At 41.8% G+C, this 18,354-nt stretch overlaps 1 protein-coding gene across 3 annotated transcripts in view; it reads right to left on the reverse strand.

Moving 5' to 3' along the window:
• Nucleotides 1-16,765, reverse strand: part of rimkla (ribosomal modification protein rimK-like family member A) — a 45,326-nt gene extending 28,561 nt beyond the window's left edge. Inside the window, exons 1-2 of one of the 3 annotated variants that reach the window (XM_078425634.1) lie at nt 16,623-16,765; nt 14,724-15,120 (exon numbers count right to left, since the gene is read on the reverse strand). In XM_078425634.1, coding sequence (XP_078281760.1) covers nt 14,724-14,886 — 163 coding nt within the window. In that variant the 5' untranslated portion in view covers nt 14,887-15,120; nt 16,623-16,765. Of the gene's footprint in view, nt 1-14,723; nt 15,121-15,305; nt 15,592-16,301; nt 16,320-16,622 lie in introns of those variants that run through there. The other 2 variants (XM_078425635.1, XM_078425633.1) reach the window with 2 other exon arrangements.
• Nucleotides 16,766-18,354: the final 1,589 nt, after the last annotated feature.

The raw sequence follows: 18,354 nt of genomic DNA on the forward strand, positions 1-18,354 counted from the left end.
TCTTGTTCTAAATGAATGCCAGGTGACTGTGGCAGTGTCTGAATATTATCATGGGCTGAAATCAGTGGCTGATCTTTGGCAACTGTGTGTCTTTACCAGACGAACTCAATGAATTCTATCCCTGTTCTACACAGTCAAATAAAGGTCAACCATGACATTCGCCCACTCCGCACTGGGTCTGTCCTAAACATCTCTGTGTCAGAAGTCAGATCTGCTTTCACAGAGGTAAATTCTCAGAGAGAGGTAGGTCCGGATGGAGTCTTGTGCCAATCTACAGGCCACAGTCTTCGCCGTCATCTTCAATCTCCAAGTTCAACAGTCTACTGTCCACAACTGATTCAAGAAAACCTCCAGAATTCCAGCACCCAAGAAAAATAAGTGACCTGTCTCAATGTAGTTCTAACCAGTAGTTCTAACACTGACCAAACTGAAGTGATCAATTAAAACTGATCATGACACACATCTGCGTCAGATTGACTGACCATCTAGATTCCTTGCAATTTGATTATTGGAAAAACATGTCCACGGAGAACATCATCTCTCTTGCACTACCCTCAGCTCTGGACCTACATTAGGATGCTATTCATTGATACAGCTCAGCCTTCAACACCATAATACCAAATAACCTCATCTCAAAATTCCTGGATCTTGGCCTTGAGGTTTCCATCTGCACCTAGCGTCTGGACTTCCAGATCAGTATCTATAGTTCCTTAGAAGGCTTAGAAGGTTTGGCATGCCCCCAGCAACCCTCACCAATTTCTACAGACGTGCCACAGAAAGCATTTTGGCAGGATGCATCACAGCCTGGTTTGAGAACAGTTCCATCCAAGATAAGAAATTACAGAGAGTTGTGGACGTAGCCTTGACCGTCACATAAACCAACCTCCTTTCCTTTGACTCCATCTCCACTTCATGCTGTCTCAGCAAGGCAGCAAACATAATCAAAAACCAGTCTCACCCCAGTCACTCTCTCTTCTCCCCTCTCCCATCAGGCAAGAGGTATAGAAGTCTGAAAACACACCTCCAGATTCAGGAAGTTTCTCCCCAGGTGTCATCAGGCCTCTCATCAACTCGAGTACGGACCTGACCTCCCAGGAAACCTTTGATGTCCGATAAAATCAGATTTTAAAGTAGTTCAATATTATATCTTGCACTAAATGATGTACCTTTATCCTTATCTGTGCACTTTGTGGATGGCTTGATTGTATTCATGTATAGTCTTTTCTTTGACGCAAACAAAAACTTTTCATTGTACCTCAGTACACATGACAATAATAAACTAAACTAAACAGATTATCCGATAAAAACATACATAACATTTTTCCTATTCTGACCTGGAACATTGATACTCATCAAGGTTGTACATTCAGTCCCGTGCTCTACTCCCTGTACATCTATGACTGTGTGGCCAAGTACAGCACCAACACGATCATTAAGATTGCTAATAACACTACTGTTGTCTGAGTCACACAGTCCTTCGGGCCAAATCATCGATGCTGGCCAAGATATCCCATTCAGGCTAGTTCCATTTGTTCGAGTTTGGCCCATATTCCTCTACACATTTCCTATCTAAATGTTGTATAAATGTTGTTATAGCACATGCCTCAACTACCTCTTCCGGCAGTTTGTTCCATTTACCCACCATCCTCTGAGGGAGGAGGTTGTCACTCGTGTCTTTCCCCTCTAACCTCAAATCTAAGTCGTCTGGTTTTTGATTTGATTCACCTACCCTGAGTAAAAAATTCTGTGCATCCAGCTTATTTATTCCTCTCATGATTTTATACATCTCTGTGAGTGCCTCTTGCACTCCAAGGAATGAAGTCTTAGCCTCCCCAACCACTCCCTATAACTCAGCCCCTCAAATCCTGGCAACACCTTCATAGATCTTCTCTGCACTCTTTTCCATCTTAATGACATCCTCCGTATAGCAGGGTGACCAAAACTAAATACAGTACTTGGAATGTGGCTTCACCAACATCTTGTACAACTGTAACATAACATACATCTGTCGCATAACATTGTCGGCCAGATCAACACCAATGATAAGATGGAGTACAGACAAGAAATTGGGAACCTTATGTCATGGTGTCAGGGCAATATTCTTCAGGACAAAATAATTGATCATTGAACTAAATACTATACATGATTACAATCAAGCCACCCACAGTCTACAGATACAGGATAAAGGGAATATTGTTTAGTGCATCTCAGCATGGCATGGCAACTGCTCTGCGCTAGATCGCCTTAATCTGGAGAAAATGAAGAATACAGCATAGTCCATCACTGGCTCATTGCTTCTTTCCATCCAGTCTAACATCACGGTATGTTCATATCATATCATATATATACAGCCGGAAACAGGCCTTTTCGGCCCACCAAGTCCGTGCTGCCCAGCGATCCCCGTACATTAACACTATCCTACACCCACTAGGGACAATTTTTACATTTACCCAGCCAATTAACCTACATACCTGTACGTCTTTGGAGTGTGGGAGGAAACCGAAGATCTCGGAGAAAACCCACGCAGGTCACGGGGAGAACGTACAAACTCCTTACAGTGCAGCACCCGTAGTCAGGATCGAACCTGAGTCTCCGGCGCTGCATTCGCTGTAAAGCAGCAACTCTACCGCTGCGCTACCGTGCCGCCCAGGAAATATCGTCAAGGATGTCTGCCATTCCCTTCTCTGATTCAGAGCATTCCCTTCTCTGTTCTTTCTTTTGGGAGAAGATAGAGGACCTTGAAAGTTCAGATACTAGATTTAAAAATATCTTCCCTTCTGCCATCACACTCCTGAAGCAATCTCCTCTTTCACACTCCCTTCCTGCAGGTGCTGTATGTACTCTATTTGGTTATTCTGTTATTGCACTTTAATTTTTTTTGCATTACTTCAGGCTCCACTACAACCTTTGCACTATTCTGCTATTTTGCATTTTTCGTTGTATTTACTGTAGCATCTACCATTACCATGTATACTGTTTATTCTATGAGCTTCATGTAAACAAGGGATTTAAATGCAACCTGGTGTATAAAACAATAAATTAATCTAATCAAATCTAAGTGCCCTGTTATACTTTCTTAATAACAGTTTCCAAACTTCTTCATATTACTAATTTTAGGCTGGTCTACAGTTCCCTCTTTGCTCCCTCCTTTTTCCTAAAAAGCGAGTTTGTTTCATTACATTCAATTTGTGGAAACTGTTCTAAAACCTATGACAACCAATACATCCACCATCTCCATAGCTATCTCCTTCAAAACCTGGAATCTAGATATTCAAGTCCAATGTTGGGGGAGTCCAGAACAAGGGGCCAGTTTGAGAATAAGGGGTAGGCCATTTAGAACGGAGATGAGGAAGAACTTTTTCAGTCAGAGAGTGGTGAAGGTGTGGAATTCTCTGCCTCAGAGGGCAGTGGAGGCCAGTTCGTTGGATGCTTTCAAGAGAGAGCTGGATAGAGCTCTTAAGGATAGCGGAGTGAGGGGGTATGGGGAGAAGGCAGGAACGGGGTACTGATTGAGAGTGATCAGCCATGATCGCATTGAATGGCGGTGCTGGCTCGAAGGGCTGAATGGCCTACTCCTGCACCTATTGTCTATTGGCTTCCAATCCTGGAGCCACAGAATTTTACAAACCTATTAATCACTATAATAGGATTACTACAATAGGATTACTTTTTTAAATTAATGCTAATTACTTTAGGCTGCCCTTTCTTTCTAGTTCACCTCATCATTACAGGGAAATTTCCGCATGTCCAAATATAACTTCTCCTATCTCCTGTGTGGGATTCACATTAAATGTAGCTAACATTTTCCTCTTTATAAATGCATAATGTCTGATTTTTTTTGTGGTGTTTCTCGTTTGTCTCCTCCTGCATTCTATTCTCCCTTTACTAATTAATGCCATGGTCTTCTGACATTGCAAGCCTTTACTTTTGATTGAGTCCTTTTTTTATCTTCTGCAGGACACAGCAAAAATATTTTATTTGTTGTACTGTTTAGCCTTCAGAAAGGGAGTTATGTTATTCGTAAATGAGATATTAATTATTTGGAAGTTAGCTATTGCTTTAATACTCCTTTTAATGTAGCTTCTCATCTACCAGTTAAATCACACCTAATATCCTTGTCATTTGCTTTACTCAGGTTTAAGGTGCTTGTTTTTGACTGATCATAGTTCCCTTGACATACAGATTATCAATTTAATGTTTCTAAGTGCACAGTATCATACCTAAAATAACCTGCCCATTCAATGGTTTGACAACAAACTGATGCAGAAATACATATCTTAAACCCTCGATGAATATATCCTTCACAAGATTAAAAGGCATTTGGATAAGTACATGGATTGGAAAGGTTTAGAGGGATATGGGACACAGAGGCAAAGAGGACTAGCCTAGATGAGTATCTTGGTCGGCATGAATGAGTTGGGCCAAAGTACCCATTTCCCTGCTGTCTGTCTCCATGACTTTAATTGTTAATTTGGTTTGCCCTAGTCCATAGATAGATTAAAGTCCACTACAATTATTATTTGACCCGTGTTATTATTATTTGCACCTCTGAATTCCTACTATGCAATAAGTATTCTGCTTTACCAGAATTATTTGTAGCCAACAAAAATAGGATTGTGAAAACATAACACCTGGGTCAACAACTGATTAACTGTAAAATTCTGCTCGCTTACCATTTCTACCGTCATAATTTTGAAAATTTCTCCCCTGACCAAGGCCAGAGTTCCAACTGAACTAATAGTCACCCAATACCATGCCTAGAGGCAACCGTGTGCAAACTGACAAACTACTTGACTGCAACCGCATTAGAAACTGATATCAAACATGCATTCACCCAAAATCTACAGCAAAGCATATGTAAATAAAGTGCACACAAACATTCCTGTCCAATCCATTTATCTTCCAAGCATTCCTGACATTATTCACTACATGGTCCAATATTAAATGACATGACTTAAAAATTAATAAAGAGGTCTGCTTATGTGCATGGCCCCAATAATAAAGCACATATAATCATATTGCAGAAACAAAAGCAACCACTCTTCCACTGAAGCATTCCCAAGGACTGGTTGTAACTTCAATACATCTGATACACATTAAAATCATGTGCAAATTGACTCAGCAGAGTGCTCAGATTGTACATCTGGACTCTGTTTATACAGAAACATTTCAGGCAGTACAGTAACTAATTCAAAGCTGTTTATTCCTTGCCAAGCAACAGATAAAAACAAAAATAATTTTATTCAATCACGACAATTAATTCAGACAAGATATCACTGCAGTCATCGGTCTTAATTAAACACACACGGTACATAATCAGAAAAATGTACGTCACACAATTTTAAAATAATAAATTACTACAATGATTTTGATCTTCCCAAAAGGCACATTTATTACATTTTGACCAGAAAATGCAGCATGGAAATTGAAAGGAGCACAATGCTGTAAATGCTAGGGGAATACAGGTTTGATGTCAGTTTCATATCTCATCTTATCACAAATTCCACCCATTCAAGCCTACTGCAAAACTTATCTTTTGTTTAGCCCTCCCTTTCCCATATCCTTTGCATTTAAAACTTGGCTTATTTGATAATTTCGCCCTGTTTCAATTGAAGGTCATTGATGGTAAAAATATTATTTAGCTCTTCACAGATACTGCCTTACCTGCTGTTTATTTCTAGCACTTGTTTTTATTTCAGATTTCAGTATTTTGCCTTTGCGGCTTGAAAAAAAAATCAATCCTCATTAACCAAGCTTTTGGCATGCAACTCAAGCTTTGAAAACACAAACCACAATTTTGCTCCATGAATATCACTACAGAACATTTAGAATATAATTGTTTAAATTGATAATAAATGTGGAAAAGACACAAGACCATGCAAAAGATCCAGAAGAAAACTCAAAGCCAATTTAAATGCAGCCTGCTGATTAAGTAAAGACAATAGACCAGAGAATAGTTTCAGATACATCAAAACAATCACAATCATGCTTTATTGGCCAAGTATGTTTTGAAACATACAAGGAATGTCATTTGCCTGTCAAAACCCAGCGACAATTAAAACTGTTGAAATAAACACTATTTTAGAATGAAGTATACCTAGAATAAACAGAGTTTTGCATTAAATAACTGAACAAATAAAAGTCAATACAGACAGCTTTATTTTTTTAGCCATAGGTTTTGCCATCCATTTTTTATATGTTCATTCTCACATATTAAAGAGACGTAGCTAGAGTTGGCTTACTGTCTTCAAATACTACAATGTTCCAGACTGAAAATCGGACCAGAATCAAAAGGTACATACTGCACTCACATAATTATGACAAAGGAAATAAAACGTTTCCGTACATATGATACAAGATACAAGCTATTGTAGAATTTGCCTGGATATTTTGGGTTGTTCTAATTCGGTCTTAACTGCAGCAAAATGGTAAATCAAGTCACAGAATCATGAGGGTGCAAAAAAAGTTTTAATTATTTAAGTCAATACCTGGTATACAGAAATCTCTCTCTTGTCGTTAGCACTACAGGAATGTTGAAGTACTGGCCTTCCCCGTTGTACTCTTCTCCCAACGTTGGGTTTCATTGACTTCAATGAAACCATGGCTGATACTGCAGCAGCCACTTAGCACCTTCAGAAAAAGATTGGGGTGGAATTTTGTCTTTGGTTGAATTCATATTTAGTCATAAGACTAAAATAATTCTTGGCCACAATTCCTCAGATGTGCTAATCCCAGGTTCAGATTTAGTTCCCCCTATCAATGTTTTACTATATTCTTTAGAAAAATCAAAACCAAAAAAATGTGTTAGCTACCATGTTTCAGATGCTCAAAACATGTTAAAGTGAACATATATTTAGCATACGATCTAAAATAGGAATAATCATTTCAGATTATATTACAAAGTAAATCTCCATTTAAAAAAGGTTGTTCAGACAGTAATGAACACTTAATGTCTCCTGTTAAGAGTTTGAATCTTACATGTGAGTAGATGTTTACATAGAATTAGGTGGTTCTCAGTCATCATACAAAAACTTCCAGAATGTTTATGTAACTAATCACAGATAGACTCCTCAGTAGGTTAATTTATACTAGACATGTGCTTATGGTCATTTGCATGAGAAATATATTGAAGATCATGAGAGCCTTTGTGATTCACTGCTAGGACACCAATAGAATATAGGATACATTGTTCAATACCGAGTCAACATAATTTCTCATTTTAATCAACAATATCATTTTTATTATCAAAGTAATTATGCCCTAAATATCCATACAATCAATATTAGGTCACTTTTAAAATCACAAGGCACTCTTATCGAGCTCCACTACTGAGACCAAAGCACAAACTAGATTGACATTCCTGTGCAATTGCAGGGGAATGCTGCCATGTTGATATTGCTATCTTTTAGATAAGAGATTAAATCAAGGCCTCACTTATTCTCCAATGTGAATGCAAAAGATTCCCTGGCACTAATCTGATTAAAGTGAGTAGATTACCCATAGTGCCCTGGTCTATATTTATATTTCAACTAATATTAGTTGAAATCTATTACAAAGAGGGCATCTTGTCATAATCTTGCAGTGCTCAATGTAAGCCAATATCACAATAGCAGCTGCCCTTTTTAACATAAAACTAATTGGGTGAAAGTACTTTAGAATATTCTAAATTAAAGTCTATGTTTTCCATGCTTAATGAAAAATATTTGCTCAATGAGGGTCCTAAGCGAGAATTAACAAGAGTGGAACAAGCAAGTATTATTGCAACTCAAAGTTTTCTTATTTTTCCCCTAGTAAGCAACCATACTGCACTGCAATGGCTAGAGGTTGTGATTAAGCAGAAACTTTGCACCTTTCCAACCCCCTCCGGCACTCTGACCCACTAATTTATGATAGTGATGCATAAATACCCATCTCAACAGACCAAATATACTCATCGGTACTGTATGTCCTACAATTAAATGTAGTGATATAATGCGTATGTAAAAATGAATTATCTGAAATTATAGGTTAGAAAAATGATAAACCCAATATTTAAAAAAAGATGACTGTACATCTCAAAGCTGCAGAAAGCCATGCTGCATTGATTCCATATTGGCCAATTCCATGTTATCCAATTCACAAACTTTGTTTTGTTTTGCATTAACATTGTTTTATTTATCTATTGAACTTTTGTTTGTTTGTTTATTACTTTATCTTTGACTACTGCATTTAGACCTATTATGCTGTTGCAAGTAAGAATTTTATTGTTCCATTTCGGTACATTTGACAATAAAACACCCTTGACTCCTCTCTCTCTTGACTTACTTTAATGCAATTACTACGAAAGAAACAGTCCAAATCTTAACCACTCATTGTTTAGTTTGCAAATGTTACCTTTGGGTTTTTTTTGTCAATCACATAAATTTTTTTTTCTCTCTGGTTGTCACCTTTTAACCACTGCAAACAGCTTGTCTTATTTACTCTAGATAAACTCTTAGCATTGAACACACACATATCTTGTTCATCTCCAAAGAGAACCACCCTGGTTTCTCGAGTCTATGCATTCAACCATAAAACCTTGTCCGATATCGTAATCTCTTCTGTATCCTTTTCAAAGTATTTGCATGTTTCCTGGAGGATAATGCTCAGTGTTCAATGCAATTAGATTGCAGCATTTTGTAAAATTCAGCCAAATTTCTTGGAATATTTAACATTTTTCCCTATATTTATATTGCAGAGGTGTGGCATGTAACGGGGTCTGACTAAATAGGTAAAATGTAACAGGTGCAAATGACAGACCACGGTGATCAGATGGCAAAGAACTCAGGACAATGAAAGTGGGAAAATATTTTGCATACTGGGTTATGATCCAGAATGAATTGCCTGAGAGTTGATGGAAGCAGATCCAACTACACTGTTGAAATGGAATTCCATAAAAACTTTACAAAATTAACTGTCACAGCAAGATTTTACTACCTCAGGATGTTCCAAAGTACCTCACAGCCAATGAAATATTGGATAAATGGGGGGGGGGGGGGGAATAGGAATCACTTTATGGTTCCTTCAAAAATCCAGCACAACGTCCTGTGTAACAATATTCTAGGGGTGAACTCCCCGAATTTAAAGTCATACTAAACATTCCCGAAACGAAACGTCACCCATTCCTTCTTTCCCGAGATGCTGCCTGACCTGCTGAGTTACTCCAGCATTTTGTTAATAAATACCTTCGATTTGTACCAGCATCTGCAGTTATCTTCTTATATTATTCTGACAATGTCTTCAGTTTCAGTCTGCTCTCTTCTCTTCATGCCTGAGTACTAATTTACATTTAGCCTGGCAACCTGGAAATACTCAGATTTTCATTGTAGCCATAGCCTGGAAATTTGTCTGTTCTTTTCTCAGCATTAATACAATGCTAGCAATCTCCTTAACTTGTTTCAAAAACCTCAAACAAAAGAAGGTTGTTGGTACCAGTTCAGTAAATATGGCTCACTTGTATAATGCTTTCTTGTATAATGCTACTTTATTTGAAAAAGGGAGGGCATCAGAAAATTTAATTTTCTATATTTGCACTTTTCTTCGGGATATTACCATAGACTACCTGTAAGGAATACGTTTATTTTTGAAAGCCCTAATATATAACCACAACTCCTTCGTTCACTCATCCCTCCCGAAGTACTTTCCCCTGGAACCGTAGGAGATGTAACACCTGATACCACCTCCCCTGACACCACCCAGGGGCCTCCACAGTCCTTCCAGTTGAAGCAGAGGTTCACATGCACCTCCACTAACCTCATCTACTGCATCCAGTGTTCCCAATGTGGATTCCTGTACATTGGATAGACCAAGTGTAGACTCGGTGACCGTTTCACGGAACACTTACAGGCCTACTAGATCATCCAGTTACTAACGACTTTAACTCCCCATCACATTTCTGCACTGACTTCTCTGCCCTGGGCCTCCTCCATTGACAGAATGAGGCCACACACAAAGTGGAGGAATTGCACTTCATATCGAGCTTGGGTAGCTTACACCCCAACGGTATGAACATTGAACTCTCCAATTTTAGGTAAGTTGAAACCAGGCAAGTGATAGAAATGTGTATGTCAGTGGAGAAAAACACTTTGGGGCAGTGACCATAATTCTGTAGGTTTCAAGTTAGTAGCAGAAATGAATAGGTTGGTCTTCAAATTAAGGTCCTAAATTGGGGTGGGGGGGGGAGGAGGAGAAGGCTGATTGTAATAGCATAAAGGAGGACCTGGCAAAAATAGATTGACAGCAGATACTGGTGAGTAAAACAACATAAAAAAACATCTTTTAAAAGTGAATTTGTAAGAGTTCAGGGTCAGCAAGGGTGAAGATGGCAAAAGATATTGAAGGAAACCCAAAGGAAGCACTTGACACGTATAGGCAACTGGAATCAACTGCGTTTCCTTGGGAATAGAGGGATCATAGAGTCATAGTGTGATGCAGCGTGGAAACAGGCCCATCCCAAAATGCAACCCTCACATTTCTCTGTATTAAATTTCATCAACCATTCCTCAGTACACCTCGCCAATTGATCAGTTGAATAGAGGCACACATTTGCCGCCTTCCAGTACCTCTCCTGTATTTAAAGACGACTCGTAATTTTCAACCAGGGCTCCTGCAATTTCCTCTCTCGTTTTCCACAATGTACTCAGATATATCTGATCAGCCCCTGGAGATTTGTCTACCTGCATACACGATAGTACCTTCAGCACCATTTCGACTGTTACACTGACTGCTCTCATTGACTACACTGACTGACTTCCATTGGCTGCCCCAAGTTCCTCCATCCTGTGTTTCTCCTCGGTAAGTACAGAGGAGAAATACTCATTGAGGACCTTGCCCATCTCCTATGGCTCCGCACAGAGGTGACTGCTTTGATACCCGAGGGGTCTCTCTAGTTACCCTTTTCCCCCTTATGTATTTATAAAATCTCTTGGGATTGTCCTTAATGCTATCTGCCAGAGCTATCTCCTGGCCACTTTTTGCCCATCCGATTTCCTTTTTCAGTTTACTCCTTAGTTCCCGAATCTCCTCCAAGGATGCACTTTATCCCAGCTACCTATACCTGTCCCAAGCGTCCTTCTTATTTTTGACCAATGCCTGAATTTCTCTTGTCAGCCAAGCATTTGCCTCCCTTACCCTTCACTCTAACAGGATCGTGCAAATCCTGAGCTTTTGTCAGGAATAGGAGAGAGTTCAAGAAATTGAGAGGGCTAAAGGGGCCATCAAATATCCATGGCAAATAAGATCAAGGAGAACCCCCAAACATTCTACAAGTGTATTAGGAGCAAGAGGGTAGCCAGTGAAAGAATGGGACTCCTTAGGGACAACATGGGCAGTCTGTGTGCAATCAGGTAATGTGGGCAATGTCCTAAATGGATACTTCTCCGAGCAGATGGACATGGAAGGTAGTTACAAAATGCTGGAGTAACTCAGTGGGCCAGGCAGCACCTCTGGAGAGAAGGAATGGGTGACATTTCGGGTCAAGACCCTTATTGGAAGGTAGTTAGTTCAGAGAAGGAAATGCTATTTGTTCTGGAGCAGGTCAGTATTAAGAAGAAGAGATACAAGTTGTTTATGAAATGGATAGGATAGGAAATAGCTGGAGATTTTTGCATCTTCACTTGACATGCCACAAAGCAGAGGATAGCTAATTAAGAAAAGCAGCAGGAAAAAAATAGGTAACTACAAGTCAGAGAGACAGGTGTCAGTGATAGGAAAACTATTTGACAAAATTCTAATGGATTTATGTACATTTGGAAAGCTGGAGACTGGTTAGAGACAATCAGCATGGCTTTCTGCAGCAGAAACAAAGCCATGCTCATTAACTTGATTGAGTTATTTGAGGAAGTAACAAAAAAAATAACGAAGGCAGGGCTGTAGACAATGTCTTTACGTGCTTTAGGAAGCCATTTGACAAGGTCCCGCTTGGAAAGCGGGTTCAGATGGTTAAGGCACATAGGATCCAAGGTAAACTGGCTAACTAGATACAAAAATGGCTTAGTAATAGAAGGCAGAAGTTGGTGCTGGAAGAGTCCTTTCCTGGTTGGAAATCTGTAAACATTTGTGTATCAGTGATAGCACCCTTGTTGTTTGTGATGTTTATATAAACGACAGATGGGAATTTAGACAGAATGATTAGCAGGATGAGACATAAATTGATGGTGTTGTGGATAGCGAGGAAGGTTGTCTAGGGGTACAACTGGATATAGATCAGATAGAGAGTAGGGTGGTATGTTGGCAGATGGAATCTCATCCTGATAAGAGCGAGGCAATATATTTGGGGAAGTCAATAATGAATAGGACATATACTGTAAATGGGAAGGCACGAAGGGATTTAGAAAAACAGAGGGACGTTGGGGGTCACGTCCACGAGCACCCTTAAAGTGGTAACACCGGTACAACACATGGTGAGGAAGGCAAATAGTGCCTTGCCTTCATAGGTCAGAACGTATTCTTTACCAAACCTTCTATTCACTGTTAGAATGCTGGTTGCCAGAGGTGACTCCTCAAAGGGACACTTTGTAAAGTCAGACATGAAGGAAAGGTGGATTTTATTTTTGGTGCCTCCTCTTTTATCAGATGTTATTTTCCATTATTTTCTAATAATTTTGACTTAATCAACGTGGAGCTTTTTTTTTTGCATAGTTGTTTCTGAAGGCCACATAATTCTAAGGAGGAATCTGTTGAAACCATCTTATGGAAAGATGGCTGGGATCTCGGTTTGGATCAATCTACTTGTAACTAGTGCAACACACTGCCTATGAGCTCAATCCTTTAAATAACATTCAATTTAAATCTTCAGCGCCATTAAAAGTTGTTTTTTATACGATTTGTAATTCCATTTAGTTTTCAACGACTTTGGTGCAAAACTAATTTTGGATATACACAATCCTGAAAAATAACCTATCTTTATTTACAACAGGTGTCATCTCGTTGTTGCTGTCATTGCACCAATCATGCCTAAAAAGAATGCACTATATGTGAAATGCAATATGTGTATCAATTTTGCCATTATAATACTAGCTTGTTAAAAAAAAAATCAAACTCTAATTGAGTGCTCCACCTACAGTTATGTAATTATGTAACATTTGTAGATTTGCAAAATTATAAGAAAACTATTACAGTACACAGTACATTAAATCTGTACCTTCTTACATCTAAAGGCTGCATTAATAATTTTTACTTTCTGACCCACAGGCATTCACCATTTCACGTAAAGGTTTAATTAACTTCTGCAAAAAAAAGCACCAAAATCCGTTGCTTGCATGTCCTTTCAGTCAGTTTGAAAATATTAAATAACTTCATAAGAATGGATACTTTGCAAAAAATATAATCATAATCATAAGTGTGCTCCATCTAGATTTTGTGTAACATAGATAGCAATATGCTTTATTTGAGCCATGTAGTCAAGAGGTAGCACTATGAAGAGTAAACAAAGCAAAATATTTTTTAACAACGTGGGATATAAATATTTGAAAAATCCTGTTTTAATATTAACATATTATGCCAAACAAGGCTCCCACCCACTTCACAATACACATGTGCCAAGCCTAGCTAATAGCCTCTTCCAATAACTGTTGAAGAAATATCTGAAAAAAATCTGGACATTGCACTACAGCTCGAATTACTGGTGTATTCATGGCTCACAATGCAGTCTCCTTTACCTTAGAGATGATTAATTAAATGCAGATTGGACGACTACTCTGCAGAACACTAATTCATTTTGTAAATGGGATCTCAAGCTTCTGGTTAACCAATGCTTTCATTCTCTGTCCAATTTCCAGAGACCAATAGGATTAGCACCTCATCTTTTGAGCAAATATATTAGAGTATCTCATGGTTAATTTTGAGGACAACAATAATTTTGCTATCGAAGGTAGACACAAAATGCTGGAGTAACTCAACGGGACAGGCAGCATCTCTGGAGAGAAGGAATGGGTGACGATTCCTGCCACCGGAGGGAAATGTGGAGCAAAAGGCAAGAAGATATGAAAAAAGAGACATTCAACTTTCAGAAAAGGGACTGGCGGCCTATCTGGAAAGATGCCAGAAGGAGAGAGACAAGCTGTGGATGATTCGCCCGAAATGTCACCCATTCTCTCCAGAGATGCTGCCTGACCCGCTGAGATACTCCAGCATTTTGTGTCTACCTTCGATTTAAACCAGCATCTGCAGTTCTTTCCTACTAATAATTTTGCTATTCTCATTTTCATCTTCCATTGACACAACATTTTACTCCTTCGTTTGAACATTAATGTTTGCCGTACATTAACATTCCCTTTGTCATTCTCTCTTCTCCAGTCTGTTCTCATCCCCGTTTTAAAGCTTGTACATGTAACTACTTTTCCAGTTTTGATGAAGGTCACAGGCCTGAAATGTCAACTTTCTCTGTCTCTCCCCCCTCGCTTTCCCCTTCCCTTGTTAACCCTCCCCTCCCCCAACTGCTACTGACAGGTACTTTCACCATTTTCGCGTTTCACTTCAATCGGGTTTAATTATGAGACCGGTAATGAGACATGATCTGCTTGAAAATGTCAACATGTTTGGAAATTACGGTTACAGCTGAAACGAGCTGAAATGGGAGGAACATAAACCTGTTCATACTGGACAGCGGTGTGGATACAGGTGAAATATGATCAACATTTCGAAGAATGGAAAAAAAATGAGTGCAAGTGACCAGTTTATTTTGAAACACAGCTGGTGTTACATACCCAAAGCTCCTTGTTCGATGGTGATGACGATCTCGTCCATCAAGACCATGCGAAACTCGACCTCCTCGTCGACGCATTTCTGTCGGAGGGCGCGTTCGATCTCCTGCTGGGGGTAATCCTGCAGGATCCTGCAATCTGTCAGGAACCAGACGCGGGCCGACATGATTCGTACCGTCGAAGAAAGGAGAGAGCCAGCGAGCGAGGAAATAATGGCCAGAGAGAGAGAGAGAGAGAGAGAGAGGGAGCGGGGAGTGATTGATGAGGAGCGGAGCCCAGCCAGAGGCAGCCAGCCAGTCGTCTGGGATGGAGGGGAGGGGAGGGGAGGGGAGGGGAGGGCGCCACTTCTCCGCCCGCGGGCTCCGATCCTCCTCAGTCGCCCAGGGCGAGCCAGGCAAGCCTGTGGAAGAGAGAGAGAGAGAGAGAGAGAGAGAGAGAGAGAGAGAGAGAGAAAAAACACACGTTATCCTTAAACCGGGTGTAAAGTGTCACTCCCGACTATGATCGATAACGGACGGCGTTCGACGAGAGTAGAGTAGCGGAACGGGTGGGGATATGGGGATAAAGAAAACGGTTTCTACTCACTCTCTCCCCTCACGCAATTGTCATTAAAGAGAAAAAAAATCTCCAACCGCCTGAAGGGAAGGGTCGCCCCCTCCCTCCCTCCCTCCCTCCTCCTCCGATGTCTTTTAATCGGACGGATAACGGTTATTTCCTTTGTTCGACAGTGTTGAAGCGATTTTTCTTTCTTTCTTTTTTCCTCCCCCCCCTCTCTCCCTCTGCCGGCTCCGTGTGTATGTGGACAGCACCAGGCTCCTGCCCCCGCTCGCCTTGCTGTGGTTTTGTTGTGAGTTATCGAGGCGGCCCGGGGGAGAGGGGAGGGGGGCGGGGCGCGACAGCGCGGGCTGGAGAGGGGGGGGGGGGGGGGCGGCAGCAGCCACCCCTCTGCGCAGGCGCTCGGCGTTCCCCGTGTGGGTGGGGGGGTGTGTGTGTGTGTGAGGGGGGGGTGGGTGTGTGTGAGGGGGGGGGTGGGTGTGTGTGAGGGGGGTGTGTGGGTGTGTGTGAGGGGGGGGTGGGTGTGTGTGAGGGGGGGGTGGGTGTGTGTGAGGGGGGTGTGTGGGTGTGTGTGAGGGGGGTGGGTGTGTGTGTGTGAGGGGGGCTCTCTCTCTCTCTCCCCCCTTGTCCGTCTGTCGCGCGCGGAATCACACCTTACACACGCGCGCGCGCGCGCCCGCCCGCCTCTTCGCTCGAGACCCAGACCCCCGCGCCCGCGCGCACCCGCCAGTGTTGTCCGCTGAGTCGCCCAACCCCCCTGACTGACTCCCTCCCGCCCAAGTCCGCCGCGGGCGGGGGTGGGAAGCCTCGCGCCACAAACTCCGTTCGAGACGCCCGCGCGCGTGCCCGAGTGTTGGGCCGCTGGTGGCTGAAGCTCGAGACGCCCGAAAGCCCCCTGCCTCCAGCGCGCGCGCGCGCGCCCACCCGCCAAGTGTTGTCCGCTGCGGGGAAACTCACGCGCGCCCCTCCCCTCCCGCCCGCGCCGTGTTGTCCGCTACGGGAGCGCGAGAATCCTCGACCGCTTACCCCCACACACACCCTCCTCACACACACATATACCTTACGCACTCCACACTCATCACACACGTACACTCGCACGTCAACCTCTTTTAAAAAAATGTCAGTCACACACAGCCAAAGGCTGACACAAAATGCTGGAGTAAACTCAGCGGGTCAGGCAGCATCTCTGGAGGGGAACAAAAATAAAGGATCAATAGGGTCGAGACCCTTCTTCACACGTCCACCCCTCTCGTGGCTGTGCTTCGTGAACGTGCGCCCCTCCCTTCGTTCATCACATCGGCATTCATCATGCACCATACTCGAGGTACTTGCATGTCGACCACGTACCGGTTAATTTAATGCACTGTGGTAAACTGGAATGTGTCGGTGCATCTCTCTCTCTCTCTCTCTCTCTCTCTCTCTGCTTTAAACAAAAAAAAGTAAAGTGGGTCTGCGACTCACTGCTGGCACCTGATCGACGCTGACACGTCTGGATGACAATTCAATTGGCGCGATGGCAGCTTCCACATGTGGGCGGGACGTCCATGGGTATGCGTTGGCTGTGGAAGAGAAAAGTAGTCCTTACTCGATGATGGTGGGGATTGTGCATGTTGTGTGTGTTTGGTGTGGAGGCAGTGAATGCGGCGTCTGGTCGTGGGAACTGGACAGAACGAGTTATAGCCGGAGTCAGGGAGAGATGTGATGCATTCTGCAGAATATGACAGCAGAATGATGCAAACTCAGGACATCCGAAACAAACACGTATTACTGTGTAAGAAGGAACTGCAGATGCTGGGTCAAAAGCGAAGATAGACACACAAAAAAAGCTGGAGTAACTCAGCGAGACAGGCAGCACCTCTGGAGAATGTGGTGGATACGTCCTTTTAGTTGCACGCGAATCCTCCCGATTGAAAAACTTTTACAGCCTTTTGTTTTAACTTGACATTGCTTCACTGTTGGTCGATGCGATTTATGCTCCTGGGTCATTAAAACCCGGCCACGTGAGGAAATTATTCGCTCTTCACCCATGCGAAGCGTTCAGTTAAAATAAAACAATCCTTTCATTTACCTCGATCCCACTTCAAAAAATAACACGATTTCAGCCCGCTTTCCATCAAAACAGTTACTGTCTGTCGTTGGTTATCTCAGCAAAATCAAGTTACTGGGACGCAGCCAAAGGAGATGTTAGCACGGATGACAATAAAAGGTAGCATTTTAGAATGTAGAGTTCTGTGAAGGTCAATCGACCTGAAATATTAACCCCACCCTAGGACTCGTCCTGTTAGTTCCACTGTTTGCAGCCAAATATCCCTTCGTTATCACCTCTTCCACAACCAGCAATGGACCATTGTAGGCTCCACCTTTCCTTCGTCATCGGTGCTGGCTCTGATTTGTTCTGAACCTTTTCATACCTCTAATTTACCTCTCCCCTGACTCTCAGTCTGAAGGGGTCTTGACCCAAAACATCGGCCATTCCTTTTCTCCAGAGATGATGAGTTGCTCCAGCATTTTGTGTCTATCATACTGTTTCTCCACAAGAGTTGCTTGACCTGCCAATTGTCTCTCATTTCACTTAGGATGGGGAAGTATTGAGGTCTGTAAACAGTGACCACCAAGTTCCAGAATAGCTTCTTTCCAACAACCATCAGGCTCTTGAATGTTACCCAACACTCACCCCAACTATGAACAATGGGCAGCCTTTGGTTTCACGAAGGACTTGTTTTTTGGGAGGTTATTATTTTATTGAATTTGTGTTTATAATCTGTATGTATTGTGTTGACAGGCCTGTTATGCTACAAGTTTTAAAAATGTTCTTCCATTGTCGGTACATATGACAATTAAACACCTTTTGACTCTTGAATCATTGCAGATGCTGGAGAGGAGGTGTCGTGCAAAGCAGGCCCAGATGCCTGAAAACATTAAAATAAAAAAAGAAAATGCTGGAAAATTTCATGGAAAGAGAAACCTAGGTAATGTTTGAAGTTATTTGTCAGAACTGGAAACACTGGTGAAAGATGATTTTTCAAGGCTGGATAAAGTTACCAGAAAAAGGGCCAGGAAGGTTTGAACAGGCTAAGAA

Source organism: Rhinoraja longicauda, chromosome 30 (assembly GCF_053455715.1).
Source record: "Rhinoraja longicauda isolate Sanriku21f chromosome 30, sRhiLon1.1, whole genome shotgun sequence".
NCBI lineage: Eukaryota > Metazoa > Chordata > Chondrichthyes > Rajiformes > Arhynchobatidae > Rhinoraja > Rhinoraja longicauda.